The sequence below is a fragment of the Amphiura filiformis genome, chromosome 1 (assembly GCF_039555335.1).
Source record: "Amphiura filiformis chromosome 1, Afil_fr2py, whole genome shotgun sequence".
Classification (NCBI taxonomy): domain Eukaryota; kingdom Metazoa; phylum Echinodermata; class Ophiuroidea; order Amphilepidida; family Amphiuridae; genus Amphiura; species Amphiura filiformis.
In genome coordinates this window covers 42,887,398-42,905,005 of record NC_092628.1, presented here as the reverse complement: position 1 = coordinate 42,905,005, position 17,608 = coordinate 42,887,398, and the positions used below count along the sequence as shown (strand labels likewise).

The 17,608-nt window shown below is 35.1% G+C and overlaps 1 protein-coding gene across 1 annotated transcript in view; it reads right to left on the bottom strand.

Moving 5' to 3' along the window:
• Nucleotides 1-11,404: 11,404 nt before the first annotated feature.
• LOC140166304 (uncharacterized) overlaps nt 11,405-17,608 on the bottom strand; it is an 82,348-nt gene continuing 76,144 nt past the window's right edge. Inside the window, exons 10-11 of the mRNA XM_072189724.1 lie at nt 14,947-15,132; nt 11,405-11,921 (exon numbers count right to left, since the gene is read on the bottom strand). Coding sequence (XP_072045825.1) covers nt 11,848-11,921; nt 14,947-15,132 — 260 coding nt within the window. The 3' untranslated portion in view covers nt 11,405-11,847. The remainder of the gene's footprint in view (nt 11,922-14,946; nt 15,133-17,608) is intronic.

Genomic DNA, 17,608 nt, shown 5'->3' with positions numbered 1-17,608 from the left:
TGATGACCCGATCCCAACCATGTGACAGATTCACAGTGTGCCTTGTCGTCTTACCCCGGATCTCCACCTTCCAAATGGTATCGTTATGTTGACGATACTTGGGTTATAGTCAAGTTTTCGGAGCTCGATAAGTTCTTTGCGCATATTAACCACGTGGATGATAACATCGAATTCACCCAAGAAGGTTTGACGGACAATAAACTTCCATTTTTGGATTGCTTGGTTACTGTCAACCAAGATCGCACTCTCTCAGTATCAGTATTTCGCAAACCAACACATACTGATCAATATTTGCAGTTCAGCTCTAATCATCCATTGGTCCAGAAACTCGGTGTAGTGAATACTCTTTATCACAGGGCCGATACCATCATCACAAAGGACTCTGATAAGATCAATGAGCACCAACACTTGCGCCACGCCTTGAAAACGTGTGGTTAAAAAGACTGGGCAAGTGACAAGGCCCTAAATCGTGGTGAGAAAGCCGCTAAACCAGCCAGCGAACCCACCGCGTCTTCTGGTACCAAGACTTTTGTCACCATCCCCTATCATGGGGATGTTTCAGAGAAATTAAAGAGGATCTACCGCGATCACGGCATCACTACACACTTCAAGCCAACCAATACCCTGCGGCAGTCGCCAGTACACCCAAAGGACAAACAGCCCAAGGGCCGTTTAAGTGGTGTTGTGTATGGTGTCCAGTGCGCTGAAGATCAGGTGTGCCAAGAACATTACATTGGTGAAACCGGCCAACCACTGCAGAGTCGCATGTCCCAACATAGACGCGCCAGTTCAAGTGGCAACGATTCAGCTGTCTACAAACACCTTAAGGGCAGTGGTCACAGTTTTGACATTGACGACGTTGTCATTTTGGACCGTGAACCCCGTTGGTTTGAACGGGGAGTCAAAGAAGCAGTGTGGGTACGAGCCGAACAACCGTCACTCAACAGGAGCGGGGGCGTTAGAGTGAATCTGTCACATGGTTGGGATCGGGTCATCAAGCAACTTCCTCATCGATTGACCTCGGATGACCCTAAATCATCCACCCAGCTGAAGGCCAAAGGTTTTGGCCGAAACGTCGGTGATTCCATCTGACCAAAAGTGAGTTTTTTCTGGTTGACCAGATTTAATTATCTACTAAGGTATATGACGTTTATAATTGACAATTGGGGGTGCAACAACGCCCCCTTTCGTAGTCCGTGTTACAAAATATGGCTCAGTAGTTCTAGGGTTAACTCGGACCACTTCTAACATGTTTAATATCATGGCAAAAGTATTCACGCTAATAATTTTTTATATCAAATTGGGTGGTTCATTGAGGTTTAGTTGCCAGAGAAATTTGATCCGATATTGGCAAAACTGTTGACGTAGAGTTTGTAAATGCGTTGCGCTGGAATTAATACACGTTTGAGCACAATTTCCACGGAAAATATCACATTAGTCGAGTAGGACTTCATATTTTAGTAACAATTATGCCAAAAGAGGTAGCTTAGTATTCCACTAGCATTTGTGCCAAAGTTTATAAATATAAGATGATTGACTAACAAGTTTAAATTCCACTGTTTTATACTAAAAAGCTCTGTACAACATTTCGGTTGATGGATGCTAAATGCAGCAACCCATGTCTTGGCGCAAGTATTTTGACAAGAAACATGTAACATACTACACATGGATTTGGTGTATATGGTTAATAGCGGAATATTCGTAAAAGTCTTTTTCGTTAAAAAAAAGTGGGATAATTTATGTATTTTGATTGACAACATATCAAATAGAAATAGAAGTCCTGAGCTTGTGAAATTACGTCGAATTGTCTGCATTGTTGACAAGATTCATTAAGGCATATGTTGTACTCAGTTGGAAATAAGTACCATAATTCTTTCTGTGGAGTTGTCAACAAACTAACACAAAGTAATAGGAAAATTGGCGCACGGGAAATTTATGAAATCGCGTCTGCAAACACAAAGTGCGTGAGCTAAAATGCAACATCAAATATACAAGCCTATTTGAAGAATTTCCTATGAGCTTGCAAACGTGATCATGCTCAAATATTAATATATATACTTTCCTCTTTCATATGACACATAACTTTTAAACCTGTGATACATTTGTCTAGGCAAAGACTCATATGGCAGAGTTCTCACATTTTTGCTCAAATTTGCCCCATAATGTTTGCAAATATGCAAAAATAAAATGCAGTGGTTTCTATATAATAAAAGTTAAAGCTATTTATAATGTATGATTTACTCCAAAGCGACGCCCTCAATTTTTGTCGAATTTCTACTTTTTGCATGATTGTAGTGCCCACTAAAATACCACGTGAAAGAGGCTAATTCTGAAGTGCTTTAATTACAGTCAAATTTAAGTTTTTATATTACTAATCCGGAGACCTCTGGTTTTATTCCGAGTTCATCGATCGAGTGATGGCTAAATATATCGCGTGGTGCGTGTGTATCATAGAATCATTGAATCAGTGACGTATAAACTGTATTCATATCGCTATTCGTCTTGCGTCTTGACGTAAAATATGTGTGTATATCGCTATTCGTCTTACGTCTTGCTTGTACATCCCAGCTGCGTGAAGCTCAGCCAATAATCATGATAACAATATGATCGGCGAGCTAATACACGCATAATTGTAGGCGTTGGAATGAAATAGCAATTTTCTTCCTCATTTACCTCATTTGTTTGGCTCGGAATTAAAATGGACAGTGTGATCAGTAGCTATCAGTGAAAACTAACATTTAAATAGGAATATAGTCTTTATGCAAATCACACATTATTGCTTTAAAGCACGATGATTTTAAATTTGCAGAAAGTGGGCCAATGTCTCTGCCCATCCATCATATTAGGGAAAAAAAGTACAAAAATCCAGACTGCTGACCAGTTGAGCAATATAATATGCAAAAATACCTATTTTTACCCAAAACTGCCATATATTTTTACTTTTTTTTCTGGATCAAAAATTACTCGACATACCTAGCAAGTAAATTTAGTTACATATACCTATTACCATGTGTTATTGGTTAAGCAGATGTTTGTAAATTCATGATTTCCAAATGAAGCTCATTTTGATGAAAATCGTCAATTTTCGTCACTGTTTAATTAATATTTTAGAAACACTGTTATTTTTATAATGGTATATGAGTATGAGATCACAGTATCCCAGCAAACACAAAATGTTTTTAAAACGTTTTAAACATGTTATATTTTGGGTTTTGGTTTAGATAAAAACGTTTTAATAACATTAAATGTCGGGTTATTTAAAGGTCATGGAAACGTTTTTAAAAAACGTTTTTTTAAAAACGTTTAAAACGTTTAAGACGTTTTTTTTTAAATGTTTTGTATGACAACACACTACAACAATAATTATAAAAATGTTTTCAAAACGTTATTGTACAATATTTTTGTTAACATATTTTGTCAACATTTAAATAACATTAGGTTAGAATATTTGCAGTAGGTTATCAACAAAATGTTTTTGAATGTTATGAAAACGTTTTATACCCTTTATATGTCCTTTATATAACCTGACATTTAAACGTTATCTGGCAACCATTTCTAACCTTTTGTGAATGATGTCGAAAACGTTTTGTGTTTGTTGGGACGATGATACCACAAATGAGCTCAATTTACTGACCCCTTTCTTTCCGGGTCCACGTGGTCTACTCCTAGATTCACTCTTAAGTACAAACAAACCTGAAAAAATGGGGTCAAAGTAGTGTTTTATTGAAACACCCTGTACAACTAAATTTGGTCGAATGTATTAATAAAATTACTATAAAAAACATTCTGGCTTAGGATTATGATGATTGTATGATTATGACTTCCATTACATTATTTAATAAGCTCTCCCTAGTTTGAACTTGCTTATAGCCAAGAACAACAAGAATTTATAAACAAACAAGTTTATTGGAATAATGTGTATTAAACGTGCACATAAAGCTCAGATGCAAGAAAACAATAAAGAACACACTTGTTCAAGACAAGTATTGTTGTAAAAAATGCAAATTTAATTTCTAACATGAACTAGATAAACATCAACTTTCATTAAATGATAACATAACACTCATCTCCCTTTTTTTGTCAAATCCTTAAGCGAAAATACAAACCCATGTACCATATCATTTCTGTCAAATCCTTAAGCGAAAATACAAATCCACATACCATATCATTTCTGTCAAATCCTTAAGCGAAATCCACATACCATATCATTTCTGATGATTTCTGTTTTTTCTTAGGAATTGTTCAAAATGAAAAAAATTTACATTCCTAATGAACTTGTTCAAAGAAACAAAAACATATCATTTCTCTTTCTATCACATATTTACATGTATATTGTAAAGGATATTACACTTTTTTAGATACCACCTTTTCCTTAAAGTGGTACTACACCCCTTGATGAATTTGTGACTATTTTTCTCAAAAAATAATAACACACTGTAAAGTTATGTTTATTATGGGGGCAAGAAATTCAGTTACTACACTGGAATTTCAGTGACTCAAGACTAGCTGTACGTTATTTACAAGGGTCATTCAAAAAGTTCTACCTCCATCGTCACATATCTGTTGTCTTACACGCTAGGAAGTTGAAATTACTCATGATTATACACTTAAATCTTGGCTGCAAAATAAAAAAATTATTTGGTTGTTAAGATGTGTTAGTTAAAGCGAATACAGATTTGGTACGTCGGAAATTGTCTGTAAAGAACAGCTATTTTTGTTTAAAAAGGTATAGGCCACATCTATGTGGAAATTACAGATTTATTTCTGAAAATGATTAAATTACTTTATTTTTGTTCAAATAATTTAATCAGAATCTAATGCTTGCAGATAGTATAGTTTCACTGGGTATAGTCTCTTTTGCACAACAAAATCGGTACATGTTCAAAATAGCCTTCATATTGTCTTTCGTATTTTCTAAGTATATACAAGGTTATTAGCAAACTGAACATCTTTTTTCCACGTTAAGAAGATGCATCCATTGCTTAAAATATGGACGCAATTACAAATTACCCTTAAACGTGGTCTAGCTGAAATCTGGCAAATTTCACTAACATTTGTGTGTCTGTTGAAATCCTTTGATATTTTCTTCTCATATAAAACGTGTTTTATTTTATTTTGAAGTCCCAATGCATGTCAGGGAGCTCAAATAGGAAATATTTCTCGTGAGTAAGCAATCTTGGAAACATTTTTATGGGGATTTTCCAAAGCTACAAAATGATGTTTACTACACTTTTGGCTTCAACTTTTAACCGTTTCCGACGTACCAAATCTGTATTCATGTTAACCAACATATTTAAACAACCAAAAGTCACATTTTCACCTAATTTTGTAGCTGAGATTTCAGAGTATAAACATGGGCAATTTCAATATCATAACAGATGAGATGATGGAGGTAGAACTTTTTGAATGACCCTCGTATAATGTACCTCATTTCTTAACATACATGTATATAATGAACCACTTGTCTTGAATCACTGAAATTTCAGTGAAGTAATTGCATTCCTTGCCGCTATACATAACTTTTGTTACCAGTGTGTAGTTATTTGTTAAGAAAAATGCAAAATTAGTCACAAAAATTGATCGGGGGGTGTAGTACCACCTTAAATACTACAAAAAATTTATTTAACATTTTCAAGCAGTGGCTAAGGCCGAGAAAAATGACTACAGGTCGGCATTTACAAATGTCTCGTGGCCAAAGCGCAAACCGCACTAATTACTCGATATCATGAATACGACAACATGCACATGAAGTATTATATTAATTTTATACCACATACATAGATTCTTGGCGTTTGATTAAAATCGCGTCACGTGGCATGGAATAGTTTAACTATTCTTGAATTGAAAGGTTGTTCCCATGGCAGCGGGAAACAGTAGCAATATTCCAGCGGGCAATTATATTATAAGTACTATTTCCCGCTGCCAAAAAAAAAGTGGTTTGTTGTGTAAATATTTGGTAAAACAATATTGACTGCCCTTCAGTCGGTGAATGATCAAAAATATTGCTCCTCGTGATATCGAAACATTACTATTTGCTTCGGGAAAATTGTACTGTTTTCCGGGACTGTTTTGAGATCACTCGGAGCAATACTTTTGACCATTTACCTCTTGGGCAGTCAATATTTGTATAATATCTTCATGGCAAAAGAGACCATTTCTCCGATTTATCGATTATTTTTAGGGTTCTGACGGATCTCCAAAAGTCCCTGTAATATATGAGCATAAAATAAATAATTACTACAGTGCAAACTTTTGCCAATCACCACTCACACAATACCATTAATACGGGCATTATGTAATTTTTTTTTAAATCTGAGTTATTATCAGATTTTTATTCCGCAATATTTTTTACATGCTTGTATATGGAACAATGCAAGGCCATCGTAATTGCATATCATATGGTTTTATAGGACCAGTATTTTGTTGTTTTACGAAGCTGTTTCTTTAAGATTGCATGGTGTAATTGGAATATTCAGAAAATTGATTTTGAAAGTCATGATAATATTAAGAGTTTTATTGAATTTAGATGTCATAAGTGCATGACCTTATTGGGGATTTGCCATTTGGTCTAATACCATTTGGGCTAATATCCAGTTCGTCTACATCCATTTCGTCTAAACCCATTAGGTCTATAACCACTACGTCCAATAATCATTTGGTCCTTTAACCATTTGGTCCGATAACCATTTGGTCCGATAACCATTTAGTCTAATAATCAATAAGGCTAAAACCATTTAGTCTAACAACCATTTAGTCTAATACCCATTTTGTCTATAACGAATAGGTCTAATAGCTATTTGGTCTAATACCCATTTGGTCTACAAACCATTTAGTCTTACAAGCATTTAGTTTATTAAGAAATAGACGAAACGATATTAGACTAATCGGTTATTAGACCATACGAGTATTAGACCTAACGATTATTAGACCAAACGGTTATTAGACCAAATGGTTATTAAAGAAATATTAGACCAAATGGTTATTAGACTATATGGTTAGTAGACATACCGGTTATTAGACCAAACAATATTACACTAAATGGCTATTAGATTATATGATTATTAGACTAAGTGGCAATTAGCCTTTCTTGTAATAGACCAATTGAATATAGACTAAACGGGAATTAGACGAAATGGTATTAGACCAAATCCCAATAGACCTCCTTATTTTCCTGTTTTTACAAGACATCGTATGTGTCACTTACGATGATTTTTAAAATTCACCAACTTCCATACGTGGCTAAAAATAATATATATTTACGATGGTCTTGCATTCTGCCTACGGTATACTATTTATGCACGGTAAGGCCCATATAAGGCCTTAAGGTGGTATTCCGTTGAGCCATTACCAAAAATGGAATGGGTATAACAAAAAACTTACAAACATGATTTTGCGGTAGGAAAAATAAATACATACCTATATTACATGTAAATTTATTAGGGGAAAAGTTTGCTTCCCGTAGATCACACATAGGTTGGGTTAATTTGGAGCACATGTTTTCACATGTTTTTTATATAAAATCAAATTTTTATTTTCATGCCAAAAAAAATAAAAGAGGAAAAACACTTTAAGCAAATTAAAAAAAAAGTCAATAAAAAATTAACCCTCAGTGTTGCGACTTATAATATGGCCGGACATAACCTTTAAGTTTTCTTCATAACACGTCTTCCGCTGGGCTGTGTTTTACAACAAGTAACTTATTACCTTATATACAAATTATGAAGATATAAAAAACCAAAATCAAACAGATACAACAAAATATTAAAAACAAACGTAAACGCATTGATTGATTGATTTTACATATCACTCGGTAACAAAATATATATAAAAGATACATAAGATTTGTGAATATGAAATGAAAAAATAAAAAAGTTACTAATCTTAAAATATATTACATAAAAATTGTAATAACACGGCATATGAAATAGAGTAGGCCTACCAACAATAGCTTATTTCCATTGGGTCCTTACAAAAAGGAGCCATACAGAGAGCACACCAGTAAATAGGAATCTCCTTTACCCTTCCGAGGAACAATCAGTGTTTCGAAAAGTGGTAAAGTGGCCTGACACTTAAAGTAATGCATTATGAAAGGCTTAAAAACAAACAATTAGGCCCCGATTCATATTAATCCTCATTTAGGCCTGGATATTAGATTGTCTATGAACAATGAGCAGCATCCGATTTTGTATGAAGCTTTCTAAATGTGACATATCAGAAACACCAATTTTTTGTGAACTGGCGTAAGCTGTATGGCCTATATTGTGATATAGTCGGCAACTTTCTGCGAAAAGTCACTAGACTCCGTATGTTTTCTCTGCACTGGCTGTCTTTATCTGACTTTCAGCTTGCAGAAATTGTATGTTTTGAAGAGCTGAGTCGCTCTCAAGTCAAGAAATTGACGTTTTCCCTGACCCTGTTTGTACAGAAAGTCAATGGGGAGCATTTATTGGTGTGCATCCTACAGAACAATGGAAGAAAATGAAAACACCACTAAGATTGCACGCAAAGCTAAACAATTAAAACAAACCCAAAATATTGCATATCAAAAAGCGAATTTTGAAAACAAATGAGATCAGCTCACACCTATATTGGGACCATAAAAATGTATTTTGGAGCAATCGTACAACATTTATTTCTTATTTTTAAAATCCAGTCATATTGTCTTTACCGAAAGAAGAAACACATTTCAAGCAAGTAATACAAAAGCATTGAAAAGGCAACCAGGAGGGTGAAAGTGCATAGGAACAATGCCAGAAACTACGTCACGCTATTGTTCGACCTAGGATACATCATTCGCCATTTTGTAAATATTAACGCATGATCGTTGATTTGAAATTTCCACCGGATAGTCTGTGGATAGCGTAAGAGCATGCTTTGACCATGCGCAAAAAAATAATATCATGAAGATGTTTAAGATTGATTCATAGATGTTTCAAAAATTACCGTCATATTGCATAGATTCACCAAAGGTTATCGGGAGAATTTTAAGAAATCAATGTTTTTACCTGTCGGTATTACAACTCGTGAAACACATTACTGATATGCCTGGGTGACCTAAATCTACTAACCTTAAACGTTTCCTCTATGAACTCTAACCCTCCTGCAATATGGCGCCTATTGTCTAGACCTAGGCTACATCTTCCGGTTTGGTTATGTAACCTAGGATGCTTATCCCTTCGTATAGATCCCTGAAGCAACCCTCAGTGCTGCGACGTATAATTTGCAAGGGCTTGAGGAATAACGTGCAAATCCAATAAAGGATGCGATCTCAAGGAGATGTATAACCTTTAAGTTTTCTTCATGATATTGTTAACATTTATAAAAAGAAAATGGTTTAAAGGTATTTCCCTGATTTATCAATTATTTTTAGGCGACTTCAGGAAATTTTACAGATTTTTTGGTCCTCAACGGATCTCTATATATCTCTAATATGAGCATAATTAATACAAAAATTCACTACAGTGATAACTTTTACCAATCTCTATTTACACGACACCATCAGAGGTTAAATAGTAACATTTCCCCACATTTGTGTTCTAAAGTTCGAATTTTACAAGATGGTATTATATTTCTATTTCAATTCTACGGTTATTTATACACGGGTATACCCTTGTGCTGGTCTGCCCTTTGGCTGTGTAACGGTGTTCTACAATAACTAAATTATTGGCTTCTGCCTTATAATGAAATACAAACCACCAAACTAGTATTAAAAAGGATAAAACATAAATATTAAAAACACACTTGAGGGCTCTGGTAACAACGTTTGTACAGTATTTTTTGTGGAACATGAGAGCAAATGAGACATATCGAATTGTATTCTGAATACGAGGAATATCCTTCTGATATCAAATAATTTTGATTTTTTTTGAAATTGGCGATATAATACAAATTTATGGCAAATTATTAAAAATTGATATCTTGTTTATTTTTTATATTTAACAGTCCTCGAAATAAAATTTATAAATCTAATGATATGTACTTATGTAGCTGGGAGGACAAGCCGACGATCATTTAAATTTTGACATTTCGTATTGAAGATACACATTTTCCCCAAAGACCTTTAAAAAAATTAGGTGTTATGGGGAAAAGAATGTAGATTTGTAATACGAAAGATCAAAATTTTCAAATGATCATCGGCTTTTCCTCCTAGCTACATACACTTTAAAAAATATATAATTCGATTTATAAATTTTACTTCCAGGACTGTTAAATATCAAAAAAATAAACTTTTTTTTTTAATATATCAATTTTTAATTATTTGCCATAAAATTTGTATCATCCATCCATCATCCATTCATCATCCATACGGTCATGTCCCATTGTCAGCAGTTTCAAGAGCCATAGGCCTACTCATTTGTTAACCTTTGAATAATAATTTGTTGTTGATTTCCTCTTTTCTTTTTGTGCAAAGTGCTAAGTTCATGTTCCAAATAGGCTATAGCAGCATTTACTACTAGTGTTATAGACAGGTAGCAGTACTCCATAGCTTGCTCCTATACTAGAAATTTCCTAAACATTGTGGTTAAGGGGGTACTACACCCCTGGCCAATTTTGTGCTTATTTTGCATTTTTCTCAAAAATTATAGCGCATTGGTGACAAGTAAGATATGTATATTATAGGGACAAGGACTACAACTACTGCACTGAAAATTCAGCAACTTTAGGCTAGTATTTATTGATTTATTGATCAAATCTTGGTTTTCCCTCATTTTTGACTGTAACTCCAAAACTGTTTTCTGTAAGGAAATAAAATTTCCAGTGCAGTAGTTGTAGTCCTTGCCCCTATAATATGCATATCTTACTTGTCACCAATGCGCTATAATTTTTGAGAAAAATGCAAAAATAGGCACAAAATTGGCCAGGGGGTGTAGTACCCCTTAAAAGCTGCAAATAGGTTTAGATACATTGAATAGGTGTATAGGAATACAAAAATACCTGTGTCCAAAATATCATGTCATAGAGCTGTATGGGCACCAGCTTAGGTTAAAGGTCGTAATGATATAAAATGTTAAAAGTTGCTCCAGTCATGCTATGTGATACCTCAAACTCTTCCACTTAGCATAAGGAACAAAAATTGCCATATTTTTGTAGGATGCATAGTTCAGGGATTATGACGTCAAATAGATCAAAGGTCAACGACCTTTTACATTATATTCAAATTTTGAAAATGCTCTGATTCGTCCAAAAGTAGTCTCAGATTGTTTCAAATTATTCATTGTTACAAATTATTTATTTAGACAAAAGAAACATGAAAACCTTACCTACACAATATTGATCACATCATTTTCTGATAAAATAAATGGATCAAGTGGCAACCTGTGCATGCTCTATGGATGCAAAAAAACCTAAAGTGTGTACCTGACAATAAGAATTTCACACAGAGGTATTGTATTTCTAACACCTATACAATGTATCTAAACATAATTATGTCCAGCTTTTAACCACAATGTTTAGCACTCAGTTTAATTTTTGGAGTTGCTACCAGTCTATTATCTAGAGGGGTTTCGTTACTGTCACAATTTAAATCTTCAAAATCGCCAGTATCACTTTTCATCTTGATTAGGGCAATGACGCGTGACGTAGCCAATGGAGGGGGGGCAAGAAATGACAGCGCCAATTAGGGGACCGGGGGCATGGGGCCACAAACCTGACGTTTTGTGTAGTTACCTATAGTTTTACTGTAATTTGCATTTTCAATTATTTCAAATTCTGATCCATCGGGCTCAAGTATCCAATTGCTGCAAATATCTACTCGCACAGATATAACCAAAGCAACAATCATCATCGAAGTCGAAGTCGGTATTAATTCCATGTCAATGACAAACCCTTGGAAGCCCAAATGTCCTCTCACTCAGACAAGATATTTACCGATGGTATTGGCATTGGCTTGCGTAAACGTTGAAGAGAAAGGTAAGGAGAACCTGCAAAAACAAAAAAATAAACATCGGAAATGAACACTAAATGATCTTTGATCTTATTTGTGTATACCCTACTACTGTTAGCTACTCGCTGATGCAAGATGCATTATGTGCAACTGACGTGATTGCGTGAACAATAAAATTGATGGAACAAGCATTTTGGAGGTGGTAGTGAGCTTTGACAAAAATTGCATTGATCATTTCATAGCGAGTGTGTAGAAGAATTCAAATATCACAGATATACTTTTGTAGGTCCTGTGGTTCTTGAGTTATGTTGTAAAGAGAGCTGAAATAACAATACTTTTGTAAAACGACAACATATAACTCATTAACAACAATAAATCAAGCAAGTTTTCAAAGTATATGATTTGTAATTTGAACTTTTGCAAAACATCGAAGTGTTTTTTTTCTTCAATAATATATTGATTTAGATAATGAAAGGCGATTTTGTGGCTGCTTCGACCAACAATACCTAGTCTACCCTTAAATGACCATTGAACTCCCATGTTGAGATCACCCCAGAGACACTGGTTAATGTCAATGCAACTGCAAGTAGCGTCACTAAGGCCTTTTAAAGATATTCAGTCTCTGCCCATAAATGACAATTAAATGACCTTTGACTACCGGAAATAATCCTGATGACCTTTCAACCCAAATGTCAATTCAACTGTGCAAGTGACGTCACTGTGTTTTGTTCCTCATACTGAGGCCTGTACTAACACAATCTGATTCATGTTTTGAGTTAGATTTCACTGGTGGTCTTTATATTAGAAGCAAAAACGTGTTTCACAACGGTCACTAAGGGATGAAATCAAAACTCAACCGCCGGTTGACCGGCGGTTGAACCGCATTTCTTTGTTTAGAACAATAGAAACCGGCTCCAACCGGACGGGCCCAGAACTGCGGTCGACCGCCGGTCGAGTCTTGATTTTATCCCTAAAATAGTGTGGTTCGTACCAAACATTGCATTGATTGGGTGGGAACGGAGGGTTTGGTGATATAAAGTTTGTGACTTTTTCGTCCATAACGGATATCATTTCACCCTAAAATTTTACTAGAATTATAAGAAAATGTGAGATTTCTTCTGTTGCCCAAATCTCCATTTCGATAGGATAAAGTGAGGGTATGGGGCTGTTGATCTGATCACACCCCGTAAGATAGTATATCATTGTTAATCCCTTTGAATAAAAGTTGCTATGCTATTGTAACCTTTATTTTGTATATTGATCGAATGCATGTCATATTGTTGCAATGTGTCTTTACTTCGCATTTGAATACCGTATGGCACCAGAGTTATCTTAGTATTCAAATATTCATGTAGTGTATATTGTGAATGAATAAATGGACAACTTTGCTTAAATTTGTGTATATTTGATCAAATTGGTCAATCTTACAATTATAATTAGTAGTAATGATAATTTTGAATATCCATGAATTGATTCCACGTCTTTCACAATTAAAGCCATATTATAATATTTGCTGCGGAGGACGCCCTCAATATTGTTCAAAATTATATTTTTACACGATTGTAATATACATTATTAAACTTACATGCCCTGCAAAAATCAAGACTTTAAGTGCTGTAGTTTTGTCAAAATTCGCGATTTTGAATAAAACGCAGGAACCGTCGTTTTATTATTACGATGGAAATATTAGTCGAACGCGTAGACGATGTTCACATCACACACACGGCATGCGGATGGTACACGCACACCAAAGATGTGATATGCATTGGCGACATCTGCGCTGGTAGTAAATTTCAGTTTCTTTGCTTTTACCGCAGTTGTCCGGCTCAAAATTAAAACGAGTCATATCTGACAGTAAAACCTAACATTTTATGGAAAAGAAAATCAAATCTAATTTTTATGGAAATGTTATAACATGGCTTTAACGGTATAGCCAGATACTTAACATACTGCAGTTACTATTCATTTTCATATACACAATACACAGTACTCTCACCATTGACATGTGACCTCTACAAACAGTATATGTTAGAGGTATAGGCCATTACCTAGTTGACGTCACTGTGTTAACAATAACCGGCCAATATTTTTTGTACTCTCTGAAATTCTAGAAAATAGTTTTGTCACATGTCCTAAATTTTTAGCTAATTTAGATATTTGGAAATATTCGCACTTTGGTGTTTTAGTAAGGAAGGGCACGGCATGGCCTGCAAAATTCCCTGTGTAAATCGAATGCAACTTTTAGTGACTATCACTCACTTGTAGATCGCTCTCTTCCGAAGGGCATTAAAGCTAAACCACTTGACGGATATTTTTTGTACTTGCTGTCAATCAAGAATAATGTATACATTATATGTAGGCTAAAAACTGAGTTGGTGATATGTAAATGACAGATAACAGCAAAAACAGCTCCCATATCTGTCCATAACTTTGGTCAGTACAGCGAGTCAGGGGATTTCAAGTGGGTGATTATTGATTGGCAAGTGCCATATTTGGGCATAAGTGCAGTCCACCATTCAATGTGGAGGATAGACTAGACTTTATCGATTGATTTTGCTAGAGTAATTTCCTATTAACCAGGTTTAAGTACTGCAAAGGTCGAATCATGTTTGCTGTGCAGCATAACTGCACTATGACAGCAGTTGATAGGGCAACCGAGTTAGAGCCCCTGTGAGGTTGAATATAATTGCGTAAGCTTGGAAATCAACTGGACAAACAACTAGCTGCCGAAGTGTCTCGATTTACCCGTACGTTACTCGGAGAGCTGATCATGGTTGCGATGGTTAGGTAGACTAGGAGACTGCACATATTGAGCTGGGTCCCTGAATGGTGTATAATGATTTGAATGGTCTTGGGCCAAAGTGGGTGGTCATCGAAGGGTGGCATCGTGCACTATAAAATCCCATTTTTTAAATAAATATTATCGTGGGATCAAAGTTCAAAATAACGCTGGAGATTAATATGTAATGACACAAGACGACACGGCTAGGTTGCGTTCTTTTAACAATGTTTCTAGTTTTACTCATTTTGTAAACACTACCCTTATACTTACAAATACTTACCACTTGGATGGAGCATATCCTCAATAGCGCCTTTGATTGCAGGCAGATTTTTCATCATCATATATTCTGTTCTTACGTCATAATGAATCAGCATGCAGATCATAAGTCCCAACCAATCAGAGGGCTCGTGTCCATCGTATTTCAAACAAATGATAGGCTTCTTATTATATTTCGCATACTGCGCTTCTGTGGAAACGAGTACATAACTTCAGTTAAATCCATACTTTTTGCTTGATTGCAATGTCGAATAGTGTACTAAAATACGACGTGAAAGAATAAACCTGATGTGGTTTAATTACAGTAAAATTTAAATTTTAAAAATTAAAACCGAGATCTCCGATCAGAATTCGCCGATCGAGTGGTGGCTAAACACGTCGTACAGCGTTCCTCATTTCGAATGCGCGTTGCCATGTATCAGCTGAAATGATTAATTTTTACGATCTGCGCATGCTCATTATTCTCTTTAATGTTGCTAACTCAAGGAAATTCGATTGTTCGTCAGTTTTTGTTTTCAAGACAAAGAGTGGAATTTCAATACGCACAGTAACGCTTATCATATTCTTTCAACACATATATTCAACTGTAAGTCTTACAAATATTTTGTTAAAAAAGCAAAAATATCGGTATTATATTAACGGGTTTGAGAATATAATCATATCAAAAGAATCTACACCACCATCATAGCACAACATGCAGTCTATTTTCAGGAATAAAATCAATTCATCCCAATATGCAACGGAGCTCAACGGAGGAATGTGATCTCTTTGTCCCTGAGTTTATTATTCTATACAGACCTTTGAAAGACTCGACCTGCAACATTTCAAAAAAGCTCAATTTCGCGAAAGAAACAATGTCTAGAGTACACAGCCACGTTAAGAAAATATGGGAGTCATAATTCCATCCTTTCTATTATGTAAATCATAAATATGTGTGCTAAGGCAGCTCCTCTGATGCCTGGAATAAGCATAAAACTCATGAGCTGAATCTAAATACCGGGAATAAATTAACCAAACGTTGTAAAAGGCCTATGCATCTTCCTTTGGCACGATTTTAGTACACAATTGTCCTCAATGTGTTCATTTTAGCATTGAAATGGCAATTTTTTCGCGCGCATTTGTCCCGACAATGTTCTTTTAATAGCAGATCAGAGGGCCAGCAAGGTAAATCAGGTCACATACCAACAAAATTTATTTCTCGACCCCCCCGAGAAAATGGTCTAGCGACGGCCTTGAGTATAAGTAGGTCCTTTATGTTAAACGAATTATAACGGTTATAAATTTTTATTTTTGCCATGTTCACAAAGTTTGATGGTCACACATGCTTCGCGGATTGTATGATAATATCGCCAAACCCATGACACCCATGCACTATCCTCATTCCTTTTGACATTCCTCTGCTTTCTTGACTTAATTTTCATTTTATTTATGGCACAATTATTACTGCGCCAATAAAGTATCCTTACACTTGGCAAAATAATCACAATTTCCAAACTGAACAATATTGGGGTAAATTTGTTTTTTTAATAGATGCACTATCTAATCCTGCACATTATGACACCACATTGAATCTAATATGACTTTAAGAAGCAAAGTTACAAGCATTTGATTAGAGGAAGGTCCAGTTTTAAAAGTGACAAACGGGCCTATTCAAAACGCCACAGACTAGACATCTGGTTTGAGAGTGGTGAATGGCTAATTTATGCGTTTGGCCTTAATTTAAAACAAAAGGAACAAAAGAAAACTGAAACAAAAGAACTGGCAAATAAAGTGAAAGTTATGAAAAGTACAGAGAAGTAAAAAATTAAATAAAAACTGCTTTAAATAACGCTTCATTGAAAAAACTGTGTTGTCTCTTTGCTGCGCTTGTTGGAATCTTTTTTTTTTTTTTTTAGGCCATTTTGTCACTTTTAAAACTGGACCGTCGTCTATTCAATTGCTTGTAACTTTACTTCTTGAGATCACGTTGGATTCAATGTGGTGTCATAATGTGCAGGATTAGATAGTGCATCTATGGAAAAAATTTACCCCAATATTGCTCAGTTTTGAAATTGTGATTATTTTTCCAAGTGTAAGGATACTTGGCGCAGTATAAATGGTCCCAATAAAGGTATTGGTACAAGTGTAATATGAGCTCAAGGGGTGCTGTCTAGAGGGCGTACGTCTGTGCATAGATAGTGAAGGCGGTACCAAAGAAATGACCACCGTGTGAGGGGAACTCCGTTTAAGTCAACATATTTTCTGTTTGGATCCAATGTACAAAATTAATTTTATGAGAAATGCCACTCGTGGCTATATTACATGTAAAGTGTGGTTTTCAGACAGTTTCGTCACATAAAAATGCAGATGTAACCAAGAAAATAATAGTCATGCAAATTAGATGCAAATTAAGGGGGTGACATAATTTCGGAGGTTAATTGCAAAAATATCAAAGTTCGTTTTAATAGTGGTTTTTATTAAAATGACCATAAAGGTCAAAATCAATTTTGGATGGTCATAACAAAAGGAAATTGACCAAACATCCGTGTCAAAAATATAATTTCTAAAAAGGGATTGTTGAGAAATTAAAGTTCGCCTTTTAAAAGTGCAATGGATTTTGGAAGGTTGTAAAAAGCCGGGGTAAAAAGGTTTTAAATGTGATTTTTGATAATGTTGTTGGTTAAAAG